At 40.0% G+C, this 16,234-nt stretch overlaps 1 protein-coding gene across 8 annotated transcripts in view; it reads left to right on the top strand.

Moving 5' to 3' along the window:
* Positions 1 to 16,234, top strand: part of PTPRK (protein tyrosine phosphatase receptor type K) — a 584,612-nt gene that overhangs the window by 467,596 nt on the left and 100,782 nt on the right. For all 8 annotated transcript variants that reach the window (XM_073337267.2, XM_073337266.2, XM_073337264.2 and 5 more), the window contains 3 exons: positions 729 to 838; positions 1,966 to 2,167; positions 5,774 to 5,879. In XM_073337267.2, coding sequence (XP_073193368.1) covers positions 729 to 838; positions 1,966 to 2,167; positions 5,774 to 5,879 — 418 coding nt within the window. The remainder of the gene's footprint in view (positions 1 to 728; positions 839 to 1,965; positions 2,168 to 5,773; positions 5,880 to 16,234) is intronic.

Below are 16,234 nucleotides of genomic sequence, written 5' to 3'. Positions count from 1 at the left end.
AGTGACTCTTCAAACCTTATTATACCGTGGATGGGGGGACATTCCTTCACTGATTACATTGATATAAGAAACGTGGGTCATTCTAGCTTAGTTCAGGTCAAAGCTTTGAAAAACTTCTTTTATATGAAAGATTGAAGCAGGCAGTTCTCGCTCTACTGCAGCATTAACGTTGTTGTCCTGGAAAGCGGCGGTGGTGGTTGAACTGCTGTTTTTTAATTAAGATTTTTAGTTTTTAAAACAAAGCTAGAAGAGAGATGACTGACACCAAAGTTTCCCAGCATTTCTGTCTTTTAGTAGATGCCAGGAGGAGCAATATGACATGTACTTAATTATATGATTATGGGCCTTTGATTTGGAAGGCTGGTTTTGAGGCAGTCTTCAAAATCCTTCTGCTGAAGCGTTGTCCTGGTCTTGAGACAGGTTTATTATTAAAGTTAATGAGGTTCACTAAAGACTGAGACTATGATGTGGTTTGGTTTTTTCCCTGTGTGCTTTGCGAGACCAAATTAATTTATCTTGCATGACGCATATGAAATCATGTTTGGGGTGCGGTCTCGACTGGCTGCATTCCCTGCATAGCTGGATATGTGCCTGTGCCTTTTTTCTGCATTAAAAGGAATACTAATATTTAGAGATTTCATTAACTTCAGTCTTGGATAGGGTACATCATCACCCAATGTTCAGTTTACTTCTCTCGCTCGCTCGCTAAAATTCTAATTTATTTGCAGTGCCTGGCCCTGTACCTGCAAAATCACTAAAAGGGACCCCATTTGAAGACAAGATCTTCCTGAACTGGAAAGAACCTTTGGATCCAAATGGCATCATTACGCAGTATGAGGTAATAGAAAGAACATCTAGGAAGCTTAGGGTGACCAGACATCCCGACATTAGGGGCTTTGTCTCATATACACCACCACCCCAAAAAAAGTGTACCAATTTTTCACACTTTCTATCTGGTCACCCTAAGGAGGTTGGAAAGTGAGGGAATAATTACTAATGATTTTACGTGCTTATAGTTTGCAGAAAGATTCTGTTCAATTAGCTGTTACTCTGTTTCACAGAGTAATAGAATTATTGTGGTGACTAGAGTTTCTCACAATGCATAATAGTATTGGTTGGCCTTGTCAAGAAGCATTGCTGTGTGGCTATCACAAATTATGGAATCCATGAGTAAGTGAAACACTAATTTTAAATCTTGTAATATTAATATACAGCCTTCCAAAGCCGTGATTTAGTGGAGACCTGGGGAATCTCATTTGCGGAAAGAGAAGGTTACACACACAAATATGAAGAGGATTATTAATGGTGAAATTGACTTATCTAGGCTTTGCCGTAACTTTGGCTACCCTCCCTTCAAGGAAACCAGCACACAAATTCTAGAATGATTCTTTTTTATGACTAAATGTGTGAGCCCTTGAAAAAAACATACACCCACAGGGAACTTGGATGCAGGCACTTTCAAAATGTGCAGACTCTGAGGAAGAGTCTATCTTTCTGTCTTCCTTTTTTTTAAGTGGAGGAGGGAGGAGTCTTAATGTGTACTAATTTAATTCATTAAAACATAAAAATACTTGAATTTCTAGTGTGTGCAGGCTCTGCAGTATGCTAATGGAGTCTGATATATCACTGTTGGGTTTGAATATCGTAGCATGATTTTAGACAGTGTTTGAATGTGACTTTTGGAAGAGGTAGAGTAAAGAAGGTATGCTTCCTGCTAGCTTATAGGTATTAAGAATGTAGGGAGATAGACGAGGGAAGGGTATGTATAGTGGTAAAGAAGCGTAAAACAGATTGTATTTTAATACCTATCAATAAAATAACATTCAGCAAATACCATATTCTCAAGATATCTACTGTCAGGTATCTGCATGCCATCTATCTCCTTTACAAATAAGAAAATAGATAACATTCTGCCCATGTCTGCCAAAAGCCCTAACATAATTTTAAAAACAATTATTTTAACAGGTCAGCTATAGCAGTATAAGGTCATTTGATCCTGCTGTCCTAGTGGCGGGACCCCCACAGACTGTATCAAAGGTCTGGAATAGTACACACCATGTGTTTTCACATCTGCACCCTGGTACTACCTACAAATTCTTTATACGTGCCAGCACAGTCAAAGGGTTTGGACCAGCGACAGCAATCAATGTAACAACCAACATCTCAGGTAACTGAAAAAACAAAGGGCAATTGTTTTGTACAATATGTTTCTGAAACTTTAAAAATAAGGGGGAAAACAAATGACCATGCACTCCACCCATTTAAAGTGGTTCAACTTTACTGGGAATGTTTTGGGATATATTCTCTAAATACTGCTACAAGTCCAAGGGTATGCAGGTGCATTAAAAAAAAATTATGCATCTATAATTTTCAAATGTTTTCAATTTATTAATTTTAACTATTGTGCTTTTCATCCAGGGATTTCAGAGTGCTTTGCAAACATTAAGTAATTAAGTCTCTCAATGTTTTTTGAGTTAAGTATTACACTGGTTTTGCAGATCAGGGAAGTGAGGTGCAGAGCAATTAAATGATTTACCTACAGGTGACACAGTAATTTAATGGCAGAACAAGGAAGCAGAATCATGGAATACTGGTGCTAATTGTCTTAAAAATCTCAATGTAATGAAAACTAGAGAACTACAGAATAAAGATATAAACAATTTGATAGGAAAATACTGGTAGATGTAATTGTGTTATCCTTTAATATTGTTCTCAAAGAATAAGGTAACCACTCATAGAGCTGGCAACTAGTAAAATTAGTCTCAAGCCAAACTTGGAGATTTAGTTGATTATATGGCATGATAACTTTAGAACTGGACAGACAATAGAAAGATAAGTCAGTTGAAAACCTAAAACAGTGCTAAGCAGGTTATTTCCCTCAACTCACTGTTGGGATTGTGCATCATCCTGCTAAGTCCAGGGAGTAGATCACCAGGACAATGCCCCTTCTTGTGGTTGCATACTATCCTTTGTCTCTTTGTGGGTCTGCAGCCCCTCTCTCGTTCCATGAGCTGCTGCTGCCTCTTCATGACTTAGCCATCCAGCCAGGTCACTCGACGTGTTTTCCCCTCCCAGCATACCAAAGTCTTCCTTCAGCCATCCTAGGCAGTCTGCCCATTCACTGCCTTGTAGTGCCACTCCTTCAGTGGCTGGCAGAGGAACCTGGGACCACCCTCTACTCCAAGTTCCGGCTCAGGGATCCTGTAGCCAGCCGTTGGTTCCCTTCTAGATCTTACTGCCTTCCCCAGAGCCTTGTCCTACATTCCTGGCTTCCCTGCTCTCTGGGTTTGCCAGACCTTCTCCCAGGGACTGACTGCAGACTTTCCTGGCGGCCCCCTTCTGTTTCCCATTTCTTGTCTCCATAGTCCCATCTCAGCTTGTTCCTCCCCAGCTGGGTGCCCTCACTCAGTCTGGGAATTACTTAGTCACCTGATTCCTCTTAGCTGTGGCCTGTTGGGTTAATTAGCCCACTTCTTAGCCTTCATTAACTCTTTCAGAGCAAGCATAGGGTGAACACACCACCACAGCCTCGTTCTGCTATATTGATGTCTTGAAATGTTTCTAAAGGGGGGGGGGTCACATTTTTCCAAATGTTACTGTAAATCTGTGTGTGAAGCCCTCCTCATGCAATATACTTGGACTTGTGTGAGGCATGTGACTTGTTACCACACAATATTTTGATTAAAAAACTAGAACAATATAAAATTAACATTGCACACATTAAAAACTGGGCTGAGGGATCTGAAAATTTAACTCTAAACAGAGAATTGTCATCAAGCAGGTTTGTTTCCAGTGGGGAACCCACAGGGATCGGTTTGTGGCCCTTTTTATCAGTGACCTGGAAGAAAACAAACAAAAAAATTATCCCTAATAAAGTTTGCAGATGATACAAAAACTGGGGGATTGGTAAATAATGAAAAGGACAGATCACTCATCCAGAGCAATCCAGATGGCTTGGTAAACTGGGCTCAAGCAAACAGTACGGTTTTAATGTGGCTAAATGTAAATGTATACATATGGGAACAAAGAATGTAGGTCATACTTAAAGGCTGAGGGAATCTACCCTGGGAAGTAGTGACTCTGAAAAAGATTTGGGAGTTATGGTAGATAATCAGCTGAACATGATCTCCCAGTGTGATGCTGTGGCTGAAAGAGCCAGTGTGATCCTGGGATGAATAAATGGGAAAATCGAGTAGGAATAAAGAGGTTATTTGACCTCTGTATTTGGCACTGGTGTGACCTCTGCTGGAATATTGTGTCCAGTTCTGGTGCCCACAATTCAAGGATGTTGATAAATTGGAGAGGTTTCAGAGAAGAACCAGGAAACTGATTAAAGGATTAGGAAACAAGTCTTACAGTGATATGAACTCAATAAATTCAATCTATTTAGCTTAACAAAGAGAATGTTAAGCGGTGACTTTACTATAGTCTTGTAAGTATCTACATGGGGAACAAATATTTAGCAATGGGCTCTTGAATATAGCAAAAGAAGGTATGACATGATCCAATGGTTGGAAGTTAAAGCTAGACAAATTCAAACTGGAAATAAGGTGTAAATTTTTAATGGTGAGAGTAATTAATCATTGGAAGAATTTACGCAGGATGGTGGTGGATTTTCCACCCACTGACCATGTTTACATGTAGCTTCATTTCAATTTTGAGCACTCTAATGTTCCATGCAACCAGCCATTATCTTTTTATTTTCTAGTGAAGTATAATTCCCTTAGGAATGAACTTCCTTATTGTCCAGCTTCTGCTAATGCAGTATAAGTTCTGGGAATTAAATAACAAATACATTTTTATTTCTTTTTAAAGTGGAGTAATTAGTCTGCTGTCCCCATTTCTCATACAACTCATTCTTCCTATTCTGTCCTCTTCCCTCGCACTCCATTTCCCCACTTAGCCCTCGGTTTTCTTTCTTCCCACCCCCACCAACCTCCCAAATGGTCTGCCTATAAGTTTTATTTTCACTTAAAAGTTTTAATTGAGAGACTTAAAACATCCCAATTTAATGCAATGAAGTTAAGTGACCCCAGTCACTTTTCTAGTGTTGCTGAGTGCCTGGCTGGAAAAGGGAGGCAGAAATTTCCCTTTAAAAATGCCTCCTCAAGGAGTACTCACAGGTGATACTGCAAAGGGAAACTACTGCCTCCCCTCCTTGCCCAGTGTGATCTTTGGCAGTGCTACAAAAGTGGTAGAGCAGTTTTTAGCTTCACTAGGCTGATTTAGAAGCAGTATTTTATCACTCTCCCCAATCTAGTAGTGTACCTCTATTCTTCCTTGAAAGTCAACATGAAACTTGAAAGGATCCTAAAATATTGAGGGCCATGGAGAGAGATTATGGAGGCTGCTGGGGGTGGGTGTGTGAAGACAGGTGATTAAAAAGGTGAAAAGAGGAGGCTAAAGAGAGATTTATAGACTTCTTGTTCCTTTTCTGCAAAACTCTGTAAACAACAACAAAGTACAAATGTCATTTACAAATGGAGGAAGAATAAATATGTAGTCACCTTCTCCCATCATTTCCACTCCTTATCCTGTATGAACCTCTCTAACCTAACGGATATAGGGATATTTACAGGTTTATTATTACCACTGGTGGAGTTCCAGATATGCAACAGGGGGTCCCTGGCTGAAAAATCATCAGAAAGATTCTAGCAGCCTGTGAAAATGTGACTTTGTGCAATTTTTGTGCAGGTACAGAATCTAATGAAAATTCACAATGCTTCAGCTAATTTGATTCTTGCTGCTTCTTTTTTTCCTTAACATCAATCAGCTCCCACTTTACCGGACTATGAAGGAGTTGACGCATCTCTCAATGAAACTGCCACTACCATAACTGTACTGTTGAGACCAGCTCAAGCCAAAGGTGCTCCTATCAGGTATTTATTTAAAAAGCAAGGAGTTTCTGTAGTAGATTGCATGTTGCCTAGCAGCTAATAAAGCAATTCATGCCTAAGTGATATTCATTTGACATTTATGTCAGGAGATTTGTTTTTCTTGGTTAGAGAAAGACTACAAATAGACCTGTAGTTAATAAGAGTAAATTTTTCAGCGGGTTTTAGATATTCATTACCTGAATCATCAACCTATCTGTTCTGTTTCAATTAGCCCACCCCCCAGTTCAGAACCATTTCATTTCACTTCCTCTCTTGGTATGTGTGGAATATGAGGTTTGAAAGTATTCGTCAGAAAACAAATTTGAAGATAACACTCCCTCTCCAGTATTTAAAATCAGCTATAATATAATGCATTTCACAGCTATTATTGGAAAATTGGAAGCTTGGAGGAAATAGGAGAATAACAGTGGTGAATACAAACTATTTGACCTTTTTCTTCTTCTTCCAGAAGTGCTTATTAGAAATCAAGTTATAGCTATTAAATTTTATTTGGGGTGTCCCTTAATCATATTAAAATATTCATGTTATATTAATTTTGAGAGACCTTTCTCTATCTCCTTCCAGTTGAAAGATAATTTAATTCTGTTTGCAAAGATTAATCTACATCGTAGATTTTAATTTCTCATTGTTGGTGGGAAATCCATGTTTGGTTTCTGTTTGACAAAGACTTTTGTTTAACTAATATTTTTGCTTGAATAGGACAGTACTTCATCCACATGAAGGTACAGAAAGTGAGCTGTTTGTAAACACCATTTTTATTCAGAATTAAGCAGTCTCAAGAGTAGCTTGGTACTGTAGGTTGAATAGCTTAGAATAGATTTGTGTTTAGATGTTCACATCTATAGGATTGGTCACAGTTTCAGCCTTTCAGATGTCTAGTTGTACAGATAAACCAAATATGGACTAGCCAGATTTCACTCTTTATCACAGAGATGAAGAGTTTGTAATTCTAGAGCCTTGCTGATGGTGGTGTTAATTTGATTATTGGCACAGGAGATAACTACTCAGATTCATTTCCCTTTTAGAAATTATATCCATAAATAAAACTATAAACCAGGGATAGTCAATAACTTTTTGTCAAGGTCCAAATTTCTTGGTCAAGGGGTAGTCAAGGTCCTGACTCCAGAGAACATAATTTAAAAAATAACAATAAAGATGATGATAAGTAATAAAAAGATTTGGGATCCATTCAAAAGCATTTGGCGGTTTAGATTTTGCCCACGGTCCACCTATTGACTGCCCCTCCTATAAACCATTGAAGCTCCTGGATAGCAACACGTGGTGTTCTTCAAGTGGTGGTCCCTGTGTGCAGTCTACTGTGGGTATGCATGAGCCTGACGCTGGAGAATACTTGCAAGCAGCGTCCATTTTTCTGCACCTGTTCCCCAATCTCTTCTTGCTTTGCATTGAGAGTAGAAGGGGTGGCATGGACCAACCACTGCATGGCCTGAGTTGGAACCTGCCGTGTCCAGAGCTTCTCCTTTCTCTTCAGCTTCCTTTACTAAAAGCTGTAAATATTTCAAAACTTGCTTCTTTATCTTTAGCGTTAGGGCATTTTTTTAAGTATAGTTAGGGGCTAGTTAGATTCCCCACCCCAGGGAACTCCCTCCTGTCCCCGCTAATTCTTGGTCAGTGATGACCCCTGGCACTGCCTGTGCTGACTCGGGGAAGTGCATATGTTTACCAGTTGCAGTATTTATCATCCCTTCCCTAGCCGTACCCAGCTTGTGTTGTAATTTCAGCTTAAAAAGCACCTCATGGAAAAGGCTATGAGGCTCCAGTCATACCCAGGCTGGGGGATACCCCTGTTACTTTGGCCAGAGTCATCAAGGAACGCACCTCCCTAGCATGAGGCCTGAAGTAGGAGCAAGGGAGATTACACCAACAGACCCTCCATCAAAGTTTCCTCAAGAAAGCAGGGAATGCGCTTATAAGCACAAGAGCAGATTCTTCCTTAAGTCCATTCTGAAGAGGACTGATCTCTCAGCCATCCTGTTCAAGTCTGGCAAGTCTTCACCCACAGCTCCCAAAAACTTCGAATATCTTAAGTCTCAGGGCCTCAATAAAAAGTCTCATTGCAACAAGGTTCTATATATACACACACTAGCCCCGAATAGGAAATACAATAAACATCCCTACAGACCAAGGTCTATTCCTCGGCTATTTCAGCATCAGCAATCCTATAGAACAACCTTATAAATGACAGAGGGTGAAAAGGTCACAATATCCTGGACTTTCCATGTCAACCACATCCACCCAACATCACCAATAGATACTTTTGACAATATGCTCAGAAGTGGCAAACCATTATTGATGCCATTTCCACCAAAGCCTCACGTATTCTCTGGTGACCATCTATCATTCTTTTCCCACAATTGGAGAGCAATAACAATGGACAAGTGGGTGGTGGACATCATACCTTCCAGCTATACCGTCAAGTTTTTCTCCCTATTCCCTTCCCCATCCCTCTTCATGGATCAATCTTATGAGGAGATCCTTCTCCAGGAGATAGAATTTCTCCTCCAACAGGGAGTGATAGTTCAGGAGCCTCATCAACGCTGAGGAAAATGGTTATACTTTAAATATTTCCTAGTTTCCAAAAAGAAAGGAGAGTCGAGACCCATTCTCGACCTGCAACAACTCAATATTTGTGTTCAAGAGCTAAAATTCCATATGGTTATGCTGGCATCATTAATACCATCTCTGGAAAAGAACACATGGTTCACAGCTCTCTCTGCGAAAGAGGTGTACTTTCATGTAACAATTCCCTCTTCCCACAGAAAATCCCTCAGGTTTATGGTGGGTCCCGACCACTATCAGTCTAGAGTGTTTCCATTCTATCGGGCAACTGCACCTCTAATCTTCACAGAAGTGCTCTAGTAGTAGCAGCACGGTTCAGACAGACCTGACTTCACCACCCATATTTAGATGCACTCGCATCAACCTCATCTCTGCAGCAGGTCAGGAGCAACCAACGAAAATTTAAAGTGAAAAATGGGGTAGTGAACAGACGGTGAAAAATGGAGACCGTGAAATAAGAAGTGTGAAAGTGGAAATGTTGGGGAAAGGAAAGTGTGTGTGTGTGTGTATGTGCAAACATTGCACATAATTCTATATATGTAATCATAAAGAATTGCATTTGAAAAGATTGTTCATATTACAGGAAAAATGGTTTTCTAGTAGTTTTGCAAACCCATGAACTAATTTGAGAGGTTCTGAGAATTGTGAACTCCAGTGGATCACCCTTCCCTATTCATTCTGACTGAAGAAGCAACAAAGAGGTGAACAGTGGGGTTATATGATAAACAATGGGACTATTTTTGGCGGCCTGGTTGACTCCCAACAAAAGAAAACTTATAAGTGTACCACTTTTTATTTATATGCTGAAATTATGCAGCTGTGGTAGTTTTAAAGGAAATAGTGTATAGTGTAGCACAGAAGTCCAGAAACAAATACAAAGGTAAATCAAATTCACAAACTCGCAGTTGGTCAGATTATGACATCCACCACTAGTGTTTCAGGATTTTTTTCCCTCACAGCTTCATCAGTCACATACCATCTTTATACCATGATGACCCATGAAGATGATGTAAATGGCATGTTTAGAATATTGATAGCTGAAGATAACTGTTTGGCCTGGTAGGGTATTGTATTGCGGTCTGTTGGCACAAACCCTAAAAGAGAATGAGTTAGTTTTAGTCTAGAAAGATACATAGTAATTTATCAGAGTCCATTAAGGCCTTTTTTTCCACTGAGAAGGTACTGTCAGCTTCCCTTATGTCCCCAGACTTCATGGTATTTGCCAAACAAAGAAATTCAGACATATGGTCTCCACACTGAACCTTCAGTCGGGCTGAAGTATTTCCCCACCAAGAGTTTTGAAATTTAGCTTCTAAGGGCAGGCCAATAAAATAGATCCTTCGCCCTAGCAGAAAAGGTGTGTCCTTTCCTCAAAATAGTTGATGCAAAGGTCTGTCCATGACAAAGTTACTACCTGTACTTCCATACCGAGCATTACAACAAGATCAAAGAGTGGCCAGCTACGTGTGTTTAATTAGAAGCACTTGGGACAAGCCACTGAATGTCATAGTGACCATGAGATTGAATGCTTGACGTGTTCACATTACTGTACATACATTAATTCTTGCAAGACTTGGGTGGAGGGGGAAGAAAAATAAGTGTGTCTCATCATCTCATTTTGCCAGTGGGGAAACGGAGGAGGAGGTTGTTCCTTGCCCAGGGCAACAGAGGGAGTCAGGGGAATAGCTGTGGTTAAATTCAGACCTTCTTGGCTTCCTGTTTTCTTTATTATTATTCTTCATTTGCCCCCATTTCCTCTTTATTTTGAATACATGCAGCCAAACACAAGGATCTGTGTGGAACATAACAGCATTCTAGAATACAGCCTATGATAAAGTGATTTCCAGAGACTCGCCATTAAGTCCCCCGTTACTGGAACTATAATGTAGTATAGTATTTTATACACCCTGCTCAGGAAAGCCTTTGCTTTGATGAACTACAGAATAACAAACAGTCCTTTGCATATAACTTGCATATGTTGATCTATGATATATATGAAAACTTTAAACTTAAACAACATATGCAGCTGAACATTTAATTAAAAATGAGAGAAGAGGCAGAATGTTGAATCCTTTATGAAGATTATTATTGACATTAAAAAACAAAAATACCACTTTGCCTTCCCAATAATCAATACAAATCTGTTGTCACTCTGTCCATCTCAGATCTTAGCAGGCGGTGCATCTTAGCATCTTAGCAGGCGGTGCACAATGAGCCATAGACTCTAATAATTGCTTCAACCAAATCCAGATAATGAAGAGACTGCCTCTGAGCTGTACAATGAACATTTTGAGCAAAGTTTAGTCTGAGGTGATCAGATACTATGGTGATGGGCATGTATCAGAACCAGAACAGTTATACATAATATTAAAAGGTCTTAAATCTTTCCCACTTAATTAGCACACTTGATAAACTGCATTAACCATAAAGAACCAACATATTCCTAGATGGGTTAGTGCAGACAGTTATAAATTACAACAGAAAATAGTAATATTTGTAACACAAAATAGAACAACTAAAGATATGCCAGCATCTTTAGACAAACCCTAAAAGGGAATGAATTAGTTTTCAGTCTAGAAAGATACATAGTAATTTATCAGAGTCCATGAAGGCCTTTTCTTCCCTTATGTCCCCAAACTTCATGGTATTTGCCAAACAAAGAAATTCAGACATATGGTCTCCACACTGAATCTTCAGTCAGGCTGAAACAGTACAAAATCCAGGCCAATCAATTTTATCCTTGCTCTTACCATCGTGAGTGTTTCTCCTCATTGAAATTAAGCATGACTAGAATACAAAGAGAATATTTTCAAATCTTGAAAACCAGGTCTGCAAGCTATGTGATTGGCAGTTTTTCAGAGAGGAAGTATGGCAATTGACCACCTTGGCTTAACCAGGAGATCATCAATGATCTAAAACTCAAAAAGAGCCCTACAAAAAGTGGAAACTCAGTCAAATTACAAAGGATGAACATAAACAAATAACACAAGTATGTAGGGACAAAATTAGAAAAGCCACGGCACAAAACGAGATCAAACTAGCTAGGGACATAAAAGGAAACAAAAAAAATTCTACAAATACATTAGAAGCAAGAGGGAGACCAAGCATAGAGTAGGCCTGTTACTCAATGAGGGGGGAAAGACAGTAACAGAAAATGTGGAAATGGCAGAGGTGCTTAATGACTTCTTTGTTTTGGTTTTCACCAAGAAGGTTGGTGGTGATTGGACATAGGGAATGCTAGTGAAAATGAGGTAGGATCAGAGTCTAAAATAGGGAAAGAACAAGTCAAAAATTACCTAGACAAGTTAGATGTCTTCAAATCATCAGGGCCTGATGAGATGCATCCTAGAATACTCAAGGAGCTGACTGAGGAGATATCTGAGTCATTAGCAATTACCTTTGAAAAGTCATGGAAGACGGGAGACATTCCAGAAGACTGGAAAAGGGCAAATATAGTGCCGATCTATAAAAAGGAAAATAAGAACAACCCAGGGAATTACAGACCAGTCAGCTTAACTTCTGTACCCAGAAAGATAATGGAGCAAATAATGAAGCAATCAATTTGCAAACACCTAGAAGATAATGAGGTGATAAATAACAGTCTGCATGGATTTGTCAAGAACAAATCATGTCAAACCAACCAGATAGCTTTCTTTGACAGGGTAACAAGCCTTGTAGATGGGGGGGGAAGGGTAGATGTGGTATATCTTGACTTTAGTAAGGCTTTTGATACTGTCTCACATGACCTTCCCATAAACAAACTAGGGAAATGCAACATAGATGGAGCTTCTATAAGGTGGGTGCATAACTGGTTGGAAAATCATTCCCAGAGAGTAATCATCAGTGGTTCACAGTCATGCTGGAAGGACATAACAAGTGGGGTCCCACAGGGATCAGTTCTGGGTCCGGTTCTGTTCAATATCTTCATCAACGATTTAGATAATGGCATAGAGAGTACTCTTTCAACGTTTGTGGACAATACCAAGCTGGGAGGGGTTGCAAGTGCTTTGGAGGATAGGATTAAAATTCAAAATGATCTGGACAAACTGGAGAAATGGTCTGAAGTAAATAGGATGAAATTCAATAAGGACAAATGCAAAGTACTCCACTTAGGAAGGAACAATCAGTTGCACACACACAAAATGGGAAATGACTGCCTAGGAAGGAGTACTGCAGAAAGGGCTCTAGGGGTCATAGTGGATCACAAGCGAAATATGAGTCAACAGTGTAACGCTGTTGCAAAAAAAGCAAACATCATTCTGGATGTATTAGCAGGAGTGTTGTAAGCAAGACACGAGAAGTAATCTACTCCACACTGATTAGGCCTCAGCTGGAGTATTGTGTCCAGTTCTGGGCACATTTCAGAAAGGCTGTGGACAAATTGGAGAAAGTCCACAGAAGAGCCCACAAAAATTATTAAAGGTCTAGAAAACATGACCTATGAGGGAAGATTGAAAAAATTGGGTTTGTTTAGTCTGGAGAAGAGAAGACTGAGGGGAGACATAACAGTTTTCAAGTACATAAAAGGTTGTTACAAGGAGGAGGGAGAAAAATTGTTGTTCTTAATCTCTGAGGGGAGGACAAAAGCAACGGGCTTAAATTGCAACAAGGGTGGTTTAGGTTGGACATTAGGAAAAACTTCCTAACTGTCAGAGTAGTTAAGCACTGGAATAAATTACCTAAGGAGGTTGTGGAATCTCCATCATTGAGGATTTTTAAGAGCAGGTTGGGCAAACACCTGTCAGGGATGGTCTAGATAATACTTAGTCCTGCCTTGAGTGCAGGGGACTGGAATAGATGACCTCTCAAGGTCCCTTCCAGCTTTATGATTCTATATTGAATTGCTTCAATACAGACAAGGTCAGCTCCCAGACTGCTGCACTGGGCAGCACAGTATGGGGAGGAGGTGAGCAGCCCTCAGTGATGAAAGAACAGGTAACAGCTATTTAGAAAAGCTGGAGATGCACAAGTCCATCGGGCTGGATGCAATGCATCCGAGGGTGCTGAGGGAGTTGGCTGATGTGATTTCAGAGCCATTGGCTGTTATCTTTGAAAACTCATGACGTTCAGGGGAGGTCCCGGACGATTGGAAAAAGGCAGTGTAGCAAAGCAAAGACTCACTGGCATGGCTGCTACTGCTGGTCGTCCTGGGAATTAGCTCTTTCCAGCCTTTGGAGTGCTCTCTGCCAGCGGGTGTCTCGCCTGCCTTAGGCCCCGTGTCCCTCACAGACCCTGGAGCTCTCTTCCAACCCTAATCTTCTATGATTTCAGTGAAATTTACTACCAGTTTTAGTGAAGCTTCACTCTGCTTACATTGACATTGATGTTCTGTTTGCACCATAAGCATATTTCACTGTCATAATGAGCATTACTAGGTAGATGTTAAAAGATGATTAACACTTCCCTTGCTGCACCCTACTTACGTGCTCTGACTGTGCAGGATAAGAGCTAAACTCTTGGTTCCCAGCTTCAAAGAGGACAGTGCTGTCTAGCTTATTGAGCAGTGTGCTGTTCATTTTTCTTCCAAACCAGGCATCCACAGATGGTCAAGAAATAATTATATTTAATCATCTCTTTAGTGTCCTCATTACTTCCAACCAATAGAGGCCTATTGTTTATTGTATACCTCCACTAATTCTGTAGTTATTTGCCTCTAAAAACACGGACAAAACTTCACTAAGATTAGGTTTTACTGTACTTTTGTCTCTGCCATAGCCCTCAGGAAACAGATGTTCCTTAATCCAACTCAAATCTACAGGTAGCTGTCAATCACGTCTTAAAACGCAACATGCTGTGGTAGTTACAGCTGTAATCATGTCTTCCTGGTCAAGTGTTATCTCATAGTCTCTAGCTTTCTTTATGGCCTCCAGAAGTTTTAAACCAACTGTAGACAAGAATTGCAAAAGGGGAGGGGACTGCATGATTCAGAATTCGTTACATGTAGTTTTTCATCACCAAACTAGTGATTCAGATCCCAGTCAGTAGCAGTTAAAAGTGATTACCTTTCAGTGGTCCATATTAAGTGACTTATAGTCTCTTTCTGCAGGGCATCCTAAACACAGCCAGTAAAACCGTGATATAGCCACATGTATTATAAATAATCTCTTTCAGACACACGTTAGATACATTTCAGGGGTGTTTTCGTAATTGGAAATGTGTTTCTATCCCTCTGGCTGCTTTCATTACACCATGAGTCCAACAATATGGACCACAGAAGGAAATAATAAGGCAGCAATTACAACTTAGGTTAGTAATGAGCCAGACTACCAGTGGAACCTAGTAAGGCCTAGGTTGTAACTTGACCCGTTTAGCACATATTAAAGGAATCATGTGCCTTGTCTACACTAGACTTTTAAAATGGGTTACATAGCACATGTTAAATCTGTGTTGAGATATGGCCCAAGTGTTGACAGTATTTATGCGCACCTAGCTGAGGGTTGGTTTTGGGTGAGGTTTGAGGTCCGCTGGCAGAGTGGCAGGCATTGAGCCCCTTAACTTGCTCCTTACTTACTTGTACGTTCTGTGGCATTTTGGTTAATTAGGTCAGTTTGAAATAAGAAAAAGGGTCTCTATATGCCAAAGCTCAGCAGAAGAGCTACATTGCCCCTTTCTCTCAGGTCTCTCTCTCCGCTTACCTTCCCAGCTCTCATTGCCAACAATCTCAGAGCTTTTGGGCAATCTACTCAGCACTATCTCTCTCTTTAGAATAGCCCAAATCCTGTTTATTCCCCCTCTTTCTGTGCTGGTTATTGTCCTTCATTACTTCCAAACTTCATTTATTCTCCTATTTATCTCTTTCTCTCATTTTCTCCTCCCTTTGTGTGCTGGCTGCCAGCAAGATGAAGAGAATATGACTTGCATCATACAGATTTCTTCAACTCTAGACAGTGGCCCATGTAAGTGCCCTCTTAGGGTATGGGGTCTCACCTATATATTAATGAATATGCCAAAAAACCTTAGTTGTGAAGCAGTTAGGGCTGCTGCTCAAATAACATGCTTGACTCAAACACTCAAAAGCAAGAAAATGAAAAGTTAAGTCTCCCAACCATACATACCCTGTACTCCTCCACCCACTGGACCACACTATACCATTATTACAACCTCTTTACACCTCAGACCAGACACTGCAACCTTATGGATCTTCCCCATACACCCCTTTACCAAGGTACTCTCCCTTAACAATATTATTTGTGGATGTTTGGTGTAGTGATGTGTGTTCTGGGAGGGATAGTTTTGGTAAAGGATGTGATGAAGGATGGCATCTTAATGGCCCTGACTGGACTATTTAAATTTCCATATGCCTTTTGAGCCTTCAGTTTTGCATTTGGAGAATATTTCAAAAGACAGTATGCACAAGCCTTTTAAAATTATTGACGAGAGGGATAAAAAAATCTGGAGTTGAAGAATGGAAATAACCAATTTAAAATTTTTTCTTTGTCTGCTAATTATGGCACCTAAATGCACTTAAGAGAAATAATGCTAATTTTTTTTTCTTCTTAACTGTAAAAAATCATTATGTAACCCCAAGCATCCCAACAGATTCCGTGTACATGTTTCTGACCTTCCTTCTACAGTTTGTAGTTTTTAAGCCACAGTGGCCCGCAAAATCAGTTTCATCATAATCACTTTTTGGGGAGGAGAAGGTTGATTTTTAATTTATTAGAATTTGAAACTGATTTTCTGAAAATCCAAGCCTGACTCAGATGACATGCTTCACATTTTGCAGTATATTTTGATGCAAAATATCAAAAGTTGTT

The sequence above is a fragment of the Lepidochelys kempii genome, chromosome 3, assembly GCF_965140285.1.
Source record: "Lepidochelys kempii isolate rLepKem1 chromosome 3, rLepKem1.hap1, whole genome shotgun sequence".
NCBI lineage: Eukaryota > Metazoa > Chordata > Testudines > Cheloniidae > Lepidochelys > Lepidochelys kempii.
This window is presented reverse-complemented; position numbering and strand designations above follow the sequence as displayed.